Source organism: Haliotis cracherodii, unplaced genomic scaffold (assembly GCF_022045235.1).
Source record: "Haliotis cracherodii isolate W230 unplaced genomic scaffold, xgHalCrac1.p SCAF_3, whole genome shotgun sequence".
Classification (NCBI taxonomy): Eukaryota; Metazoa; Mollusca; class Gastropoda; order Lepetellida; family Haliotidae; genus Haliotis; species Haliotis cracherodii.
In genome coordinates, this window is record NW_027266286.1 from 63,366,599 (window position 1) to 63,385,793 (window position 19,195).

At 41.2% G+C, this 19,195-nt stretch overlaps 1 protein-coding gene across 1 annotated transcript; it reads right to left on the reverse strand.

The window, feature by feature from the left end:
* Nucleotides 1–12,168: 12,168 nt before the first annotated feature.
* LOC139473560 (alpha-L-fucosidase-like) lies at nt 12,169–19,150 on the reverse strand. The gene is made up of 8 exons (XM_071256210.1): nt 18,765–19,150; nt 18,569–18,675; nt 18,011–18,141; nt 15,861–15,994; nt 15,206–15,303; nt 14,498–14,630; nt 12,897–13,067; nt 12,169–12,669 (listed from the first exon to the last, which is right to left on the reverse strand). Exons 1-8 carry the CDS (start codon nt 19,136–19,138, stop codon nt 12,438–12,440), a joined length of 1,380 nt encoding a protein of 459 aa, XP_071112311.1. The 5' UTR covers nt 19,139–19,150; the 3' UTR covers nt 12,169–12,437.
* Between the last annotated feature and the right edge of the window lie 45 nt (nt 19,151–19,195).

Genomic DNA, 19,195 nt, shown 5'->3' on the forward strand with positions numbered 1-19,195 from the left:
ATAGATAGGAAAAAAGTACCAGCCAGAATGGCTGCCATTTCAACAGCGGTAACGTTGTTTGCTTTTAAGATAGGACTGTGATTGTTACCATATATTGTTAGATATGTTGGTGTTATCTGGGTGTAGGTCAGTCATGTGTGGTGCTTAGATTTGTTCTGTAGGTAGAGATATCTGCTTGAGACAATCAATAAACTAACATGCACCTTTTCACCTTTTCGCAAATACCTAGCATCATCACTATTTGATAATGATTCATAAACACATGCTCATGATATAGTTGGAGTCGTACGGTCAACTCTGCTTTTGGCAGAGATTTTTATTGAATATGAAAGGGTTGCATTGTTCAATGAAACACGGTTTTTTCAATTCTTTATTTATGCATAACCACGTTTCGTAGTCATATTTCAACTTGCTACCTAAACAGCCCGTGTCTCTCTATTCTCTCAACTTTTATTCACCATTTTCATAAAAAGCAAACAAGCACAAGCACCTTTGTAGTCACATACTTTCTTGTACAGGTTAGTGTTCTTCTACAAGTTTCACCCTGTAATATTTCCATACCAAATCACTTATAAATTCTAAAATACAAATTGCAAGAGTTAATGTGTCATTTGTCCAGTCTGGTTTGTGGTTGTTCATGAAGTCTCACAGCCTCACAGCGGTACCAGAACCATCAGAGTGTCTCATACTCCATCGGACGATGACACGCGTGATGATCACGTAATTGATATGGCTACCATGCGTCAGGATTTGTCACCCCCAAGGGTTAACTCTGACCCTACAAAGTGGTTGAAGAAGCTTGTGATGGATCTATCAGGGATCGGATAGAACTGTTATACAATTTCATGCCATTAATACAACCGATGTTGGAACGATATGAATTCCAACAGATGCCAGAATATGTGAGATCCCAGACCCCAGTTCCATCCATTAGAGTACACCATACTCTGCCATGGCCAAGTTACGGCCACAAGATCATTGATCATGCATCAATTTATTGATGTTGATGTTGAAGTTGAGATATGATGACCGCCTTCCCTCTCTGGTTTTGGACGAAGAGTTTATGAAACTGGTCCAGTCTCCACACACCAGAGTTGACCTAACTTCAGCTAGAATGAAAGATTCCGCCGTATATTAATTGGTTTGTTGCCGTAATCCACCATGCCATGTCACCATTACCGGATTCCTATGAAGGAGTTTCTGTTGACACACCATGCTCCATCATGATGGATCAGGTTAAGATAATCCATAACCTGCTAGATACGTGTGTTCACACGCAGGAGGACCCTTTACCCACACACGTCAGGCCTACCCAGTAAGGGATAGAACGCATCCAAGCCAACCTGGCTATAAATGTCGCAGAAAAGGCGTCAGAACCTGGTGGTCGCCGCAACCACAGGTTCTGACTCAGCAACCAACTATCCTGTTATTACCGATCCTATCGACCTGACTTAGTCAGTCCGGCATTCGAGCATAACCTGTTCACGGACACATCCAACATGGAAAGGTGAGCACATATGGACAATCTCAAGTTCAATGTTTTTGGGCGGTTCCAAAAAGGAACTCTATATAAACTGCCTAGAAATGAATGTAATATTCCATTCTCAGGAACTGGACAGCTCAACCATGTCACTCCTCAGTCCTCAAAGCAACGGACAACAGCACAGTGTGGCTTACATACAGAAACAAGGCGATACCAAATGCTGCTCCTTCATGACAATCGATGCAATAGGTTCATCTGATGGAGATGATGGCATGATGTGGGAGACAGAACTGTGACTATCCCCATGGTAGCTAACTCTTAACTATAGTCCTTCATCGTGATGGATTGTATATAAGTGACCATCCTACTGTCAATAGACTAAAGAATTATTTTTTTATGGAAGATATCAGAGCTCCAAGAATCTTCCCGAAACCAAACCAAGTCCGGCGGTCCTAAATCTTCAGTCTCAAAAGGTAAGTGCACCTTTCTTCATTCTACCTACTCACCACAGGATACATAGAGGCAGTTAAACCTGTTAAAAGACGTCAATGTAGATTAAGACCTAAATCGTGATGCCATGTTGGAGCAAAGCCGGAAGTTACGCCATAATCAAATATGAAGGTAGTTCTAGTGAGGGTACAATATATTTCTGTTTTTATACATAAAGTTTTGTTTTTCACTTTCAGGATTGCAAAGAACTATTATGGGATGAATTCACGAATCATTATATCGTCAAATATACAGGTAATACGCTATGGCCAGAACTCTCCGGTATAATGTACAATAGAGGTACAATAGACATCACTGAAGAGCTGGAAGAGCTCATTGGTGACATTTTTATGTTGACAACCAGGTGTGTGTAGTTTACAGTGAAGAGGGCTTTTGTTGAGAATTTTGAAGATAAGTTTTGGTGCGATTGCAGCCAAACTACAGGATTTATGTCAATGATCCTATCATTGTGGGTTCAAGTCCCAGCCTTGATTATGTTTCAAGATTTATGAGAACAAATTCATGCTTGTAGGTTTCACCAAAGGGATAAATGTCTAAGACCCACATTAACTTTAACTTTCCTCCAACATCACTATGATGTATACATATATGTGGTTCAAAGCTTTATTGACAAAATGCAAATAAAGAGCTATGGCTCTGAAGATCTATTTTACAATTACTGATGTGGATATGTTAATGTGAGATGCTGGTGCTAAGGGTTCATTACAGCACCGGAGCTTGCTTCATTCCTACTTTACCTGTGCAATATTGTTTCTTTCAGGTTGTGTCTACAAAATCATTCATTGACTTCATTTTTCCAAATCATTAAGATTCTAATCTTGAAGGGACGTACATGTATGGTGCATCTTACAGTTTCTTCAGTCTTACAACCTCGGGATATTCATCTTACATTCTCAGGAGACATACCTTTTATTCTCAACAGACACACATCACATTCTCAGGAGACACTCCTCACATACTCCACAAAGACACCTCACAGTCTCTACAGACACGCTTAACCTTCTCCACAGATACTACTTACAGTCTCCACAGACACACCTTACAGCATTATCAGTCACGGCTTACAGTCTGCTCGCCTCCGTGGTTTAGTGGGAGAAGCGTCTGCCTGGAGAGCGGAAAGTCGTTGGTTCGATCCCCGACCGTGTCATACCAAAGTATGTTAAAAGATGGCGATTGTTGTTACTCTACTCTGTCGCTCGGCATGAAGTGGCTAAAACGAGGACTGGTCGGCTCGGAGTCAGTATACTGTGCCTGAGTGGGGCATTCATGCTAAACTGCGGCTTGGTATCTCAGTGGGCTAGCACTATAAATCGCACATTCGTCCGGACTGACACAAGCAGCCACACACAGACACAGGCACGCGTGTATGCACATAGCTTCAACACGACGTTAAACCCTATTTTATCACCACTACCTTACAGTCACACTTTACAGCAGAAACACCAAACAGTATCAGTGGACACAATTTGCGTCGAGGCACATTTTGTGCCATTTTACAATTGACAATGTGGGACCTTGCTCATACTATCAACCACATGCTACGTGTTGCACATGTCATATAAAATTCTATCACAACAGTTTCAGTTTACTCACCTGAGAGTTTCAACAAGGATGGCTATAATCTCTTTCATGGTCAAATAATCATCCAGGACAGGAAGCAAAGTCTATGAAATATATGAGCAAGGGAAACCTAGAGTGAGACGGAAGAGATTGATTTGATTTCTGAAACCAATTCTTCATATTTTCAGACAGGCCTAAAATCAGGAAATTATTATTTAATGAAAAGTAATTTTATAGGTGGTAGCCAGAGTAACCAGTCGACATGTAAAGTGCTCGTCCAGCCATTAACAAAATTGACAGAATATACATTTGTTGAATAGTATCAATGTGATGATGTGATGATGTGATACTTAATCGTTTATATTTTTGGCATTTGTGAGCTTAATGGTTAGCTACCAACCTTCCAATGTCGGGTTTCTGTATATTGAATCATTGTGTATGTCCAAATGTAAATAAGTGCACTGAATTTCAAGCACAATCGCTGTAAACCTGTCATTATAGACCCAGGCCAGAAACTCCTTGGATCCCCTGTAGGTGTCTGGGACCTCCTGATCTCCGTCAGACCAAACAATGTCGGGCTTGTAGTTGTTCACAAGCTCATACAGCTCAGGGGTAATCTGTGCCTGAAATTGATTGATGCCCTGTTTCTTGGGTACATAAAGAACATAATGATGCTCGACCAGTCAGAGTGACTTTCATGGCACATGATGTGATATGTTCATAGTACACACTGAAACAACATTACATTTAATGCTGTGGACCAGTTTCAGATAAGCTCCACATGACAGAAATAATGAATTCGACTGATGAACCAGGTCAAGTGACTATAAGAATTACAAAAATTTGTTCGATTTCTTGGAGAACATGACAATGACCGATGAGTCAGTGTGGCTTATAACTCTATCAGTATCAGTTGTTGCAGATTGATGTCTAGTATGTACTACAGTCTTTTGGGGAGGTGAGCTTTACCTTTCGTGAAGGAGTGAGTATGGTGTTACGCCACTGGCTATATCATGGAAGACAACACTCGAAATGGCCTTCGCACATTGTACGAAGTTGTTGGCCTTGTCCTGTAGATAGAGAGGGTGAAACCAGCCTTCCAGGCAATGGTACAGGCCAAGGTGCAGGTCCGTTTTTGATTTGAGTGCTTGAGTCATCTCTCCTAGTGATTACATAAGGCCTCATTATTAATACTTGGCTTACAGATTATTCATATTCAAACTTGTCAGAATATAAATTAAATTTTCAAATACTTTTTCAGATTGATTCTTTTATGATGAAACTGAAAATATGCTGCTTGGAGTACACAGTTTCCTTCCCATACTGATTTTCTTTGGAGATTTCTTTCTTTGAATTCTTTGAAATCTTCCCAACATTTTAATTTGTTTGCACATTTCAGAAACTTTGTTTCAGCAAACTAGAGGAGATCTAGCATCTTAAAATGATTTGAAAAATAGAATTAATTACTTCAGTGTAATCTGAAATATTATTGTGTATAGTAACAAACAAGATCTCTCTTTGGGCCGACCATCATTGAGTTCCAGTTAAAACTGACATTGGTCGCCCATGTAGAAAACCCATCACAATATTTTGATATATAAACAATGTATCTGAAAACAGCATAAACTGAGGTAACATATTGGATTCATATTTGAATATGCAAATAGAGTTCAAGGTGCAACTATGAACAAAGTGTCACTTAAGCCAATACAACTTGTTTTCATTTAGAATCATTGGACATCCTGAAATGATCAGTTCCAGACGTGCTTTAGGCACGGCCTTTGTTGTAATGGGTTAATGTGTATGTACTGGAAGTGTTTTATCACATATATTCTTAAAAAAGTCAAACATTATGTCCAATAATTTAATAAAATTAATTGTCATACAAATGTGTCCCTTTGTGCGTGTGTCAAATCAGTCATCCCAATCCCATGACCCTAGGTTTTAGCACCATATGCCTGTCAATGTGTGTGAATGCACTCATTCACTCACTGAATTTTTCACTCACTGAATTGTTCACGCACTGAATTATTCACGCACTGAATTATTAACATCATAATATTACTTAGCCCCAGAAGCAGCAAACAATTCAGCCTAAGCCCCGGCATCATAAAACTCTGCCGTGAAGTCACTTGCGAAGTCAGCATAGGTGAAGTCAGGTTTATAGTTGTCCTGCATGTACTGCACATACTTTGGATTCGTGACTACTTGCCAGCGTTCCCAAACCACTCGTTTCCAAAGCTTGGTACTGAAAACATTAGAATGGACACAAAGATTCCCACTTTAGCTTCATCATACCATGTCGGTAATGGCCTGGAATCTAGGGACTTCCATGTGGGGTCGTAGCGAGTCTCAACCTTCTTGGTTCTTGCTGATGAGTAGACGTGTATTGACAGCGATTTGTTCAAGAGGTTATAATCTTACTTTCAATATGGCCGTTATTTATGGGCATTATTCAGTTGTAATCTAGTCTGGTTTGCATAGTTGTTCTCCAAGAAGTCTTGTAATCAGCTTCCTATTTCCCCACCCAGCGCTCCTAGAACCACTCCGAACCCAAACTTGGTTCCGATAACACAGCTCGGTGGATGGAGATTCCCAATGTAGATAAATCGCTCCACGACAAAATGTGTTAATTTAGGGAAGCCCATTTGGGTTCAAAGTGAATCAGGGACGGTCGTGTAGCCCAGTGGTTAAAGAGTTCGCTCGTCACGCCAAAGACCTGGGTTTGATTCCCGACATGGGTACAGTGTGTGAAGCCCATTTCTGGTGTCCCCAGCCGTGATATTGCTGGAATATTGCTAAAAGCGGCGTAAAACCATACTTACTCACTCACTCACTCATTCAAAGTGAATCATTTCTTCGAAAACCTTACCTCCAGTACATCATAGCCAGAATACTGGAGGGTTTGGTGGGTCCTAGCTTTTAGTTATCAATGATAACTGTCAGTAAAAGGGGAAGTGTACACGCAAAAATCACTTTCTTTCTTGTTTTAGGGGCGGTCGGGTAGCCTAGTGGTTAAAGCGTTCGCTCGTCACGCCGAAGACCCGGGTTCGATTCCCGACATGGGTACAATGTGTGAAGCCCATTTCTGGTGACCCCCGCCGTGATATTGCTGGAATATTGCTAAAAACGGCGTAAAACCATACTCACTCACTCACTCTTTCTTGTTTTAAACAAAACGCAATTTTAGAATTAGTAATTACCAGTGTTTGAAAATATACACTAATTTTTCTCACAATCAATGTAGCGAGCTCACAATAAGTGTGAAAATGTCATGACGTTATGAGCCCTTCGTTTACCGAGCTATTTAATAGATAATTGGTTGTATCAGATCTAAACTTTTATATGTCATTCACAGTAAACTTTCATTTGTCTTCCACACTACACTTTTACAACAAAAGACAACAATATAGAATATAATAGATACACAAAATAGTTCAATACAGAAATTATTTGCATAAAGTATACTAGCCACATAAAGAAACTGTGCACGGAGAAAATATAGATATCAGGGCACACCGTCCATATATGAAATATAGGTTTGAACACAGCAATTATTGGAGACATTCAAACGCTCATGCACGTGCCATGCGATGTGACGTCATTAATGTGTTACTGCACGTGCATCCTGTGCAGCTGTACACAGCATGTGCAACTCAAAATTCGCTGTCACTTTGAAAAGCATGATCTGTGGTCATTCAAAAATTCAAAACTTCTCAGGCGCAGACACAAGCATATCACAAGCAAATCATGGCAAGATTGACAGCTGCACAGCGTCATGAAGCCATTGGAATGATCCGAGCGGGAATGAGGCAACAACAGGTGGCAACACATTTCCAATGCCATCGTAACACGATATCGGCATTGGTGAGGCGTTATCAGAACACAAATGACGTTGCCGACCACCCACGTTCAGGACGTCCCCGAATAACGACGCCAAGACAGGACAGATGCATTCGAGTTACACATCTCCGACACAGGTTCCATACGGCAGTAACGACGTCCCAGACAATTCCTGGACTGCGCCGTATCCATCCAAACACTGTCAGGAATCGTTTACGTCAGTACGGGATTCGACCACGACGCCCTGCCATACGTCCCATCCTGACACACCGTCATCGAGTCAACCGTCTAAGATGGTGACGAAATCATGTTCGCCAACCTCGAATATGGTGGAGAAATGTTGTCTTTACAGATGAATCGAGGTTCAACATTTCCCACAGTGACGGCGCAAACGTGTCTACCGGCGTTTGGGAGAACGTTATGCACGCAACTGTATTGTGGAGAGGAATCTTTTTGGAGGTGGCTCTGTGATGATTTGGGGTGGGATAACAGCACGGCAGCGAACCCCTTTGGTGGTTGTTCAGGGCAATCTCACCGGTGTTGGCTACAGAGATCAGATTCTGAGGCCTGTGGTCATTCCTTTCCTGCAACGACATGGCCCGGGATTGAAATTTCAACAGGACAACGTTCGTCCTCACACGGCTAGGGTCGCAATGAATTTCCTTCACCATAACAATGTCATGTTACTGCCATGGCCTGCAAATTCTCCAGATCTCTCCCAAATAGAGCATGTGTGGGATGAAATGGAGCGCCGTCTGCGTCGTCTTCCACATCCTCCAGATAACGTCCGTGACTTGGCACAGGATTTGAGGAGGATATGGCAGGCCATTCCCCAGGCCTTCCATGCCCATTTGGTGGACTCCATGCGTCGCCGATGCACTGCTGTGATTCACGCACAGGGTGGTCATACCCGTTATTGACTTTGTGACTTTGTCGTTTGACCCCCCACTCCATTTTGATCTTCTGACGTCATCGTAACAGATGTTGTTCAGGTCCCGTTGACATTTTATTATGGTCCGATCAGTCAGCTGCTACAGCGTCTGCATCATTTTGTTCTTGCTGTGTTGTATTTCAATCCAGAATATATTTTCTCCGTGCACAGTTTCTTTATGTGGCTAGTATATTTACATTGTGTGATTATTTATTGTCAAAATGTTATTTTGTACCTCATACTGTGAAGCACGGTGTGCCATGCTTCTGGTGTACATTGGACAGTGAATGTACACCATGATGGACTGGGGACCTGTCCTTTTTGGGCATCGGTGTCTGGCATGACTTGGCTCGAAACTTCATATTTGAAAGATACAACATAGAAACATTAACACTTTTGTCATCTATATCTCACTATCACAAAATCAAAAATGGTAACTTGATTTTTTTTCATGTATACATATGCTAGTATAAATTGTATATGTGTGTAAATTGCATTGAACATGGAATCTGAATACTTTTGGGTGGTCGGTGGGCGATGATTTTGGATAGTGACTGAATATTTTGTCAGCTACAAACCAGCAAAACCAGATATATTTTTAAATAAAAACATTTATAAAGCCTAAATAAAAGAAATAAACAACGATGTATTTTTGCGGCTGTTTGATTCAACAGTCTGAATCTTAATGATTGTACATGATTATTGAAAGATTAGATACACACACAAACACACACATACATAATTTCATTGAGTTTAAATATAAAAAAAAATAATAATTTGTTTTCCTGTGTTATTATAAAGTTTATTAATTACCGAAATGAGATGATTTGTTTTAATTCCAGACGGGAATGGCTGTAAAACTAAAACATTACGTAACACAACTTACTCCATCAACAGGAGTTTGCTGCATACTGCAAAGATCAGCTGATCAGGAGTATCGACATAACCAGGCTGGAAGTGAACATATGAACGAGACAACATCGCGGATGATCATGATTATCAAGTGAAACTATGTACAAATATCACCCTACCCCTGCTAAAATACATTTCTTAAATACTGCTATGGTTAGAATAAACAAAACAGCAAATTTACCTGATCAAGTTACTTCAACTTTATGGCGTTTGTTTACAAAATCATCCCAGTCAGGGTCTTCATGCGAGTGCTGTCCCTTTAGCCCGTTTCCATATAAGGATCGTAGACCATCCACTTCAGATCAATTTCAGCACAGGACCATCTAAATAATAATAGTAACAAAAACGGCCTTCGGCCTCGTCTATATTTTTTTGGCGAATGTTTTTATTGTTATTATTAGTTACATATGGTCCTGTGGTTTCAGAACCAGCAGGTATCTCAACTCTCACGGAAGACGACAGCAACTCAGCAAGAGCCAATATGCGCAACACAAATGAATGAATAAGCGCAATTCATACAACGGAACCTTCCAACAATAATCGCGAATCTTACAGTATGTTATCCATGCATTGTTGTCTTCTCAGTCGCGATTTTGGAAAACGAAATAATTTTATAGTAATTGTGCTTAGAGTTGTATCTTGGACAGCTCGGCACCGAACAAAACAATAGGCTGCGCATCTGAGAAGATAGAGCCACACACCTCTACATACACCACGTGAAACGCGTCTAATAAAGTCTTATGACGTCATTCCTTTATCAATTGGCACCAATGACGTCATATTGCAAGGGGCATAAGCCATGGTGTGTTTATTATGGGAATAGAGCTCTCTGTAAATGTGAAAAATATGAACCGATTTTATGAATAAAATAAATTAGATACATGTAATATTTTTATTGTTTTGCCTCGAAACTACTGTGTAAATACTGTTCATGATGAAAAAGTACAAGAAAAATAGGTTTATTTTCGTGTGAACTTGCCCTTTAAGGACATGTTAAGGACATCCACAATGTCTTGACAACTGCAAATACTGTTCTATTGGCATTCCTATGACGTCACTCCCACTCCATGACATCACTTCTGGTTGTCTTGACGCCACTACCATTGCTTGGAATGACCTCATTCGGTTTTGAAGACCTCACTTCCGTTAACCTGACGTCATTTCCCTCAATCACATCACATCACATCATCCAGTGAATAATTCTGAGAATTCTGCCTATATTACAACAGGAGGTAGCCCCTGCCACCTCCCCAATATATCTAGTGGAAGCAGTTTTTGAAAAGAAGTGACATTTTTCCCTATTCGCGCATGCGCTGAGACATTGACACGATATGCGGTATTAATAACAACTGATTAGAATGGGTGACAGTAAAGATAACGTATGTTGAAAATCTAAAGATGTGCATCAAAGTCCAAGAATATTGGCTGTGTTGTTATAGAGGTAGTATCCATACACTATGTTAACTGTTGTTCGATTTCTGGATTTGTGTAAAGCAACCACACGGATAGTCACAAAGAAAATAGCACCAGCTATAGTGAAACAAATTTATTGCTGCTACATACACTCACCTTCTCCCCCCCTCACACAAGTATTAGAATGCGGTAGAACCAGTCTGCGAGCAGTACCAGGGTTGACTGCCAAGAATGAGTCTATGGGGAGGTCCGCTAGGATACTGCCAGTCCTCCACCTCTGTCCTAAGTGGGACTGTGAACCACACTGACACGCTATTGTTTCCAGTGCGAGCAAGGGAATATTCTCTCACACCTACGCGGCAACATAGTCGACACTAGAAACGACTCTACAGTTGCAGGCCGCTTAAACACCATCATCTCCGAAAGATGCGGTCATGCAGAACTACATTGTGTCTGCGTTAGATATTTCCTGACACAGAGGGCAGTGTCATTTTGGACTTAATCGACAACAACCTAATTAGGTAGGTTGACCTCTTGATCCATGGTGCGTCAGACCATAGGTTAACTGGTTTTTGCACTAGGCTATCTGGAAGGTCAACATCGAGGTCATATGCACAGGATGTGACGTCAATGCAACCGGGAGTGACGTGATCGAAACGGGAAGGGATCATCCATGGAAACGGAAGTGACATCATAGGAATGCCAACATAACGGTATGCCAACATACCGGTATTTACAGTGCAAGTGCATTTTCTTAACTTTTCAGCTATCCTGAATACTATATGCTGGATCCAACCAAACCGTCTGGTGAATTCTGGCTATGATGTGATAGATGTAAAGATGGAATTATCAAACAATAGTTATCATTGTGTATCATTCTAAGAATACCACCTATATTACAGCAGGAAGTAGTCCCCCGCTGCAAGGTCTGCAAAGTATCAGAATGTGATGTATAACACACCTTGCTGATATGGTGACGTGTTTACTAGGGTGATGAGTCATCCCACACCTTACTGATCATGCCTATTAGATCATGCCTACAAGGTGTTCGAGAATGACATGTGTAGGTAGGCATAGAGTGAGCAGACAAGTTACTGATGGGGTGAACCTATTTGGTCATGTCTACAAGATACATGTAACGGACTTCGGATGAGAAGAGTTCTTTTTGAAATCCCATCACATCATTATGTTATTTCCGCCACACATGTATGTAAACACTGCTTAGTATTATTTTAGCTTCATCATCTAATAAGTGTCATGCATGTTTAGCATTTTCTGTTACACCGTGTACATTCAAGGGCGATAACCAATGCACTTGCACCAGACCATGTTTTTGTCAGGAATCTGAAGATTTAACATATATATATTGAACAAACAAACAAAGCAAGTATGGTTATCATAATGTTTATATATATATGTAGTCAAGGAAACATTCATTTCATTATCAGAGCAAAACTTTTATTTGTAAATGTAAGTTAAATACCAAATATATATGTTTATTTGGACTCATCCCATTGTCACCCATTTTATTGTGAATGTCAGTCCCATTAATTGTGGCCCTTTCATGTGATTGTGAAGGTTCATTGTCAGCCAATTATGACTTTGAGGAATCTAATTCTATTGTTAACGAATTATAACAGTATGAAGATACATCAAATTGCCAACTATTCATGTCATTGTAAAGTTCCTTCCCATTGTCAGCTATTCATGTCATTATAAAGTTCCTTCCCATTGTCAACTATTCATGTCATTGCTCTTACAGGGACCCGTCATATTATCAACCATTTATGTCAGTGAGAAGACCCATCCCCACTGACATGGCATCTGGTTGACAGGGATGGGAGGGATTGTGATACTGATTCCTTTGGGTGAAGCATGCTTCCAGGAGAAGTTTCCAGTGTACCCAAGGAGGCTGACTTGTGTTCCATTAGTTGGCAGAGCTGATCCAAGGTGGAGTTGACCTGGCTGTGGCCAGTTCAGCACAATGGCATACACTATCCCAGCTCTCTGTGTGTACCTGAAGAAAGAACACGCAGTGTAGTATGAAGGAGCACTGATACTGTGGGATTTATCAACCTAAGACCAAAGTTGTTACTTTGAAAAGTTTACAAAGCAAGAAATGTAATCCTGAAATCCAAGCCAAGCATAATTTCAACAATAAAGTTGATTAAGGATTTCGGTCAGTCAGAGTTAAAGAATGACAACATTTGCAAATAATAACTATCTGATCTTGAATGTACCTACCACACTCCTGGTGTGACTGTGTCATTCTGGGCAAGCCAAGGTCTGGTGGCGTAGATGGCGTCCCCATTCACCTTCAGCCATTCTCCCAAATTACGGAGTCTCTCCTCAAAGATTGGACCAATCATGCCATATTTGGTTGGCCCCACATTGATCAGCATGTTACCTCCACAGCTGTTAATAAAATTAACAAAATCAGACAGTATTTCATATGTTCTGTAATTATGATATGCAAAAACGTGGTAACTCGGTCAACCCTCCACAATTCACTGAGACCTAAGACCGTGGGTTCAAGTACCAGTCCATATTATGTTTCAAGGTCTCATAGTTCCAATTTATGCTTGTAGTGGTAAACGTCTTAGACCCACATCACCACATCACCTTGGACTTTCACGCAACTCACTCACTCATGTATGTTTACGTTACTATTGGCGAAATGCAACTAAGGTGGTAATTCTCATCTAAACTGAAGATATATTTACACTTGCTGATGTGGATAAGTTGATGTGAGATGCTGATGATCATGGCTATATACAACACTCGACAGGTGTTTGCTTCATCTCTACATCGTTTGTGCAATAATGTCCCGTTTAGGTTGTGTCGACAAAATAATTCTTTGTCTTTAATTTTCCAGATCATTAAGATTCTAGTTTTGAGTGGAAATATTGTGAACCTTACAGTTTCTTCAATTATATCTTACAGCCTCAGTATACTCATCTTACATTCTCAAAAGACAAACCTTACAGTCTCCACACATACCTTACATTCTGAGCGTGAGTACGGGTGGCCCAGTTGCCTAAGGCGTCGCAATTCGCTGTGCAGAGTTGCGTCCCTTTGGCACGCCAGAAACCTGGGTTTCTTGTCGTTGGTTCGAATCCCGGTTCGCTCCGATCATGTTTCTAGGTTTGTCAGCACCATACACATGCTCGAGGGTTTCATCAAAGTGATACACGTTTTAAACCTATATCACTTCGTGCTTTCCTCCCACATGAAGCCGACATGTCATGTTATAACTGGAATATTGTTCAAAGTGACGTTCAATTCATTCACTCACTCATTAACTCACATTCTCAGCAGACACACTTTACATTGTCAATGGGTACGCCTTACATTCTCAACAGACACCTTACATTCTCAGCAGGCACACCTTACAGTCACAGCACACACGTCCTACGGACTTTTTAAAGGATGGAAGACCAAACATGTAATAACTGCCTTAAAAAAATATTGCTGTCTGTAGCACCCACCTCCCACTTTATTAAGTATATACTGTTTCCTGTGTTTTTTGTTTCAGAAAGCAATGAGCAAGTCATGTTTGGGCTATTCTGCAGTTTCTACTGAAAGTCATATTCACAATGCATTTGGTGGCAAGTATCTATCACACTTTTTCCAGTGTCACACTGTTCCATCAACTTTACTCCAGTGGGGACCTGGGTTAAGGGTCATGAACAGTGGTGACTTGATTTAAGGGTTGCCACACTGTTTTTCTTTTGTAGGAAACGACCAAATTGATAGTATTGAAAATGTCTCCTAATATCAACCATTTGTTCCGTGTGGCCCAAGACACATACACTTCTATCACCTGACAGTTTTAGTGTTCATACCTGACAGTTTCAGCTAGCTCTGTTATAATATCGTCCATGGTCAGAAAATCATCAAGAGCAGCCTCTCGACGGAATCCCCAGGATCTCTTGTCAATTGTCATCGCATTCTCCCACTTTCTGGGCTGAAGAACTCCTTTAGCATGTAAGAACAATCAGCTGTAGTTTCGCTGAACAGATAATATTTTGAATCTATGACGATTTGATCCATTATTTTTACTTCAGAGTAGAATCTATTCATGAACCACAAATCTATAATTACAATCTACATACAATAATACATTTGAAACTGCATTGTATGAAAAACGTCATTGCAAAGAACAATTAATCTAGTTTATCCGACGAAATAGATTTCATTGGGCGTAAAAGGCAAAATGGAGGAGATACTGATAGGAAAGGATCACTGAAAATCAGTGATAACAACAAGTTTTCGTGAAAAAGATAAACATGCGTTGCCCTATCTGTAGCACCCAACCTTGTCTGTATAAGTTCTTCATGTAAGAGGGTAGCCCAGTAGTTAATGCACTCTCGCATCACACGGAAGGCCTGTAGTTCGAGACCCCACATGGGTATAGTGAGCTTAGTAGGTTATCAGTGAGGGGTTGGGTACAGTCTGTAAGGTCCATTTCTAGAATCCCCCGCCATGTTATTACTGGATCGTCTCTAAATTCAGGTTTAAAGTCACTCACTGAAAATATGGTAATTAAGTACCTGGATTGTACCTATCTGAGCATGTCAGGAACCCCCCATGATGACACGAGTCTCCGTTTCCCCATCTGTCATTGGTGACAACCGTATCCTTCACTGGGCTGCAAAGAGAAAATATTCAGAATGGATTGTAAACCATTGTACACAGGGACTAGAGCATGTGCTGTGCTGTGTAGTGTTTAGTCGATTTATAGTCATTTGTCCCAAAGTATAGGCCAAAATATATGAATATCATTCCCTATACAAGAGCCCCTAAATACCAAAAATATGACAGATTTGTGCAAAAGTGACAATTCTAGCGTGGCGTAGAATAGATTTGTTCGTCCTAGTTTCATTTCCCAACCTAAATGCTTTGCAGTTACCCATGGAATTCAATAAAGCACACTCCACTGGTACACTGGCCCACTAGACTAATGCCAGTAAAATAGTATTCAAGGCAAGTAAGCTTGTGGCCAATAGATTTCTTTGCTTGAGTTGAAAGAACATGAATCTGTTGAATAATATCAATGTAATGCTGTAAAAACTTAATCCGTTATTGTTTTGTCTGTTTGTGCACTGAATGGTCAGCCACCAACCCTGCTTTGTCAGCGCTCTGTATATGTATGCAATGCCACAACGTTAATGGGCACAATGCATTTCCATCACAACCGCTGTATACCTGTCATTGTAGAGCCAGGTCAGAAACTCCTTGGATCCCCAGTAGGTGTCTGGGGCTTCCCAGTCTCCGTCAGACCAAACAACGTCGGGCTTGTAGTTGTTCACAAGCTCATACAGCTCAGGAATAGTCTTTTCCTGAAATTGTACATGATGTCTTATTTTCATGGTTCGCCCTGTACAACCCCCCATCACAGATGAACTGATCTAACCTCCCAGCTCACCCTTTCACTCACCTCTTACCAATCTGGCCAATATGCTTACAAATTTACAACCTCTATATTACAATTAGGAGCGACGTTTCGGTGTAGGTTCTAACACCAAATATCAAGCAAGTGATTATCACTTGGTTGATAACAGTGTTAGAACATACACCGAAACATCGCTCCTAATTGTAATAAAGAAATTGTTCATCCATATATCTTATCCTTACTTATCCTAATCTATTGTTATAAATACTGCAATGTCATGGCGGTCGGGTAGCCTAGTGGTTAAAGCTTTCGCTCGTCACGCCGAAGACCCCGGTTCGATTCCCGACATGGGTACAATGTGTGAAGCCCATTTCTGGTGTCCCCCGCCGTGATGTTGCTGGAATATTGCTTAAGCGGCGTAAAGCCATACTCAGTCAGTCCGACAAACACGTCACTTCTTTCTTGTGTATGCTAAACATAACACGTGATATCAAGATGTTCTGTGTGTAGAGACGTTTCTGACTCATCGTTCATCATTCTCGGACAGCCTGGGACTATATTCAATCACCCGAATCCTTATCAAAACATCTGGTAAATGGGTCATCAGGGAAATCATCTACAGACTTGAAGACACACGGGGAACAGGGTTGGCGAGCAACACTGATCCATCTCCCAACTTGCTAGGAAGTAAAGGTGTCGCATTTGGGCGGGTTGTCGAACAACTCCTCATCATTACCCCGTGATGATTTTTACATGAGATGACACTGACAAATGGAATTTTGTCTCGCCCCAACTCGTTGGGACCTGGCGGAACCAACTTGGCGTTTGCAAACTTTAACATCCAGGCGTTGCTTGAGAATGGAGCATTCGTGAAGAAGCCAACGAAAATACTAGCGGAGGTTTCTATTCTCTAGTATTTCGAGTGCCAAAAACGTATTCGTCAGAGATGTGTATGATCATCAACCTGAAGCTCCTCAGCAAAACATATCTTGTACGTCCGCCCAGGTTCCAGATGGAGTCGATCAAGAAGGTATGAACCTCTCTCAAGAAGAACTACTGGTTAGTCAGCTAAAACCCAGTGCAAGGGCGGTCAGTGGCAGACAGGAAAGGATATCATAGGTACACTAAAATGTCTGGAGATGATCTCTGATCCAACAGAAGTGATGACAGCAATGGAGATGATGTCACTGCAACCGGACGTGACGTCATAGAAAGAAGATCTCTTCCGGTTATCGAAAGTGACATCATAGCAATGAGAGTGACGTCAATACAACCGTAAGTGACATTACAAGACCCAGAAGTGACATCACAGACCGCCAAAGTGACGCGAAATATAATCATATTAGCAGTGTAAGTTTCAAGTTATTGTGCTTTTTTGGACGTTTCTATGTGTTCATATTTCATCATATGTCAGCTGTCCTGGAGTACCTTATGCTAGGTCCCACCAAACCCTCTGTTGAATTCCGGTTATCATGTAATGGAGATATGGTATTCGAAGGAATTAACCAACAATAAATAGGAATAAAACCTCAATTACATCAGGAAGTAGTCCCTACCACCTCCGCTTTATGTCTGCATCTTGTTGGAGTAGTTTAATTGTGAAGAAGTGATGAGTCTCCCGCCCGCGCATGCTCCGAGGCATTTCGCACGATATGGAGTATCTAATTCCTGATTAGGAGGACTGACAGTGAAGAAGACGTCTGATGAAAATCTAAATGTCTTTAGAGTGATTAACCAAATTGCAAGAATATTGGCAGTGATGTATTAGGGGTAAGATATTCGAAGGAAGTATCCACATTGAGAACCTTTGTTTGATTTCTGGTGTCCTCTGTCGTGATTGTAATGGAACATTGCCAAAGGTGGCATACATCACCCTCATTCACTCACACCACCTTCATTCAACCACACTTAAAGACACTTACCCAACTGACAATCCATCAATGACATATTTAGTTAAGCTGACCTCAACAAACTTGGCGGTGGTGTAGTTGTTGGCCTTGTCCTGTAGATAGAGAGGGTGGAACCACTCAAACAGAGAGTGATACAGGCCGAAGTGAAGGTCAGTATTGCTGCGTATGGCCTGTGCCAGCTCACCTGACAACACATGTATTCATCAGTGACTTAGTTTCTATGTTGTTTAATGTCACACTAATCAATATTCGAACTATAATCAAATCTTGACCAGACAATCCAGTGCCTGATATTGTGAGCAATCATCCATGCTAACGGATCACCGAGCCTGACTGAATCCTATTATCCGATCCATTATGTCGCCGCTTACCGACCATCCTATGTTGCTTGGAACCTATCCTCACAGGTGAGCAACGTAGTGTCTGGAAAGCAAACAGGAACATCTGCCATATATATGATACTCCCTAACTCCGCCTGTTATCGCCTCATTCGTTATTCAGGAAAAGTGAATTTCACAACTGCTTATCCACATGTTGGGCTGACTACATAGCAGATCATTACACTGACCAAGCACTGTATCCTTAGCACTATAAAGCATGTACGTTCTTACCCACAATGTCACGTTTTGGTCCAACCATCTGGGAGTTCCAGTTGAAGGAGACATTCGTTGGCCAGTTGCAGAAACCTTCATGATGCTTGCTTACAAAGACAATGTACCTAAAACAAACAATCATGGTGTTAAATCGGGGCATGTTCAGGACAGCCATCTACTGCAATGTATAGGAATAGTAGCAATCATCTCATACTTAGCTCCTGAGTCTGCAAATAGCTCCGCCCATGTGTTTGCATCATAGAATTCAGCTGTAAAATCTTTAGCAAAATCTGCATATGTCCAGTCTGGTCTGTAGTTGTCCTTCATGAAGTCTATGTAGTTAGCTGACTTCGTTCCCTCCCAGCGTTCCCAGAACCATTCTGAACCAAAACTTGGTACCGCGAACACTCCCCAGTGGATGAAGATTCCGAGTTTAGCTTCATCGTACCACGACGGAAATGGGCGGGAATCTAGGGAAGCCCAGTTGGGTTCAAAGCGAATTTCTGGACTTCCTTCATAGTGTAAAGCATTTGCTTGGATAGTTACAAGGATAGCTAGGAAAAGAGCACCAGCTAGACGGGAAGCCATTTCAAAAGTGGTGACATGTATTGCTGTTAAGATATGACTGTGATATCATTCCGAGAT

What these genes read in the sequence shown, in the direction of transcription:
- LOC139473560 (XM_071256210.1), bottom strand. Translation starts at nt 19,138, where the DNA reads ATGGCTTCCCGTCTAGCTGGTGCTCTTTTCCTAGCTATCCTTGTAACT. An exon ending in ACCTGGCTCTACAATGACAG is followed by an intron (nt 15,304 to 15,860) that starts GTATACAGCGGT and finishes TTCTCTTTGCAG; the next exon opens with CCCAGTGAAGGATACGGTTG. An exon ending in GAGCTAGCTGAAACTGTCAG is followed by an intron (nt 13,068 to 14,497) that starts GTATGAACACTA and finishes TTTTATTAACAG; the next exon opens with CTGTGGAGGTAACATGCTGA.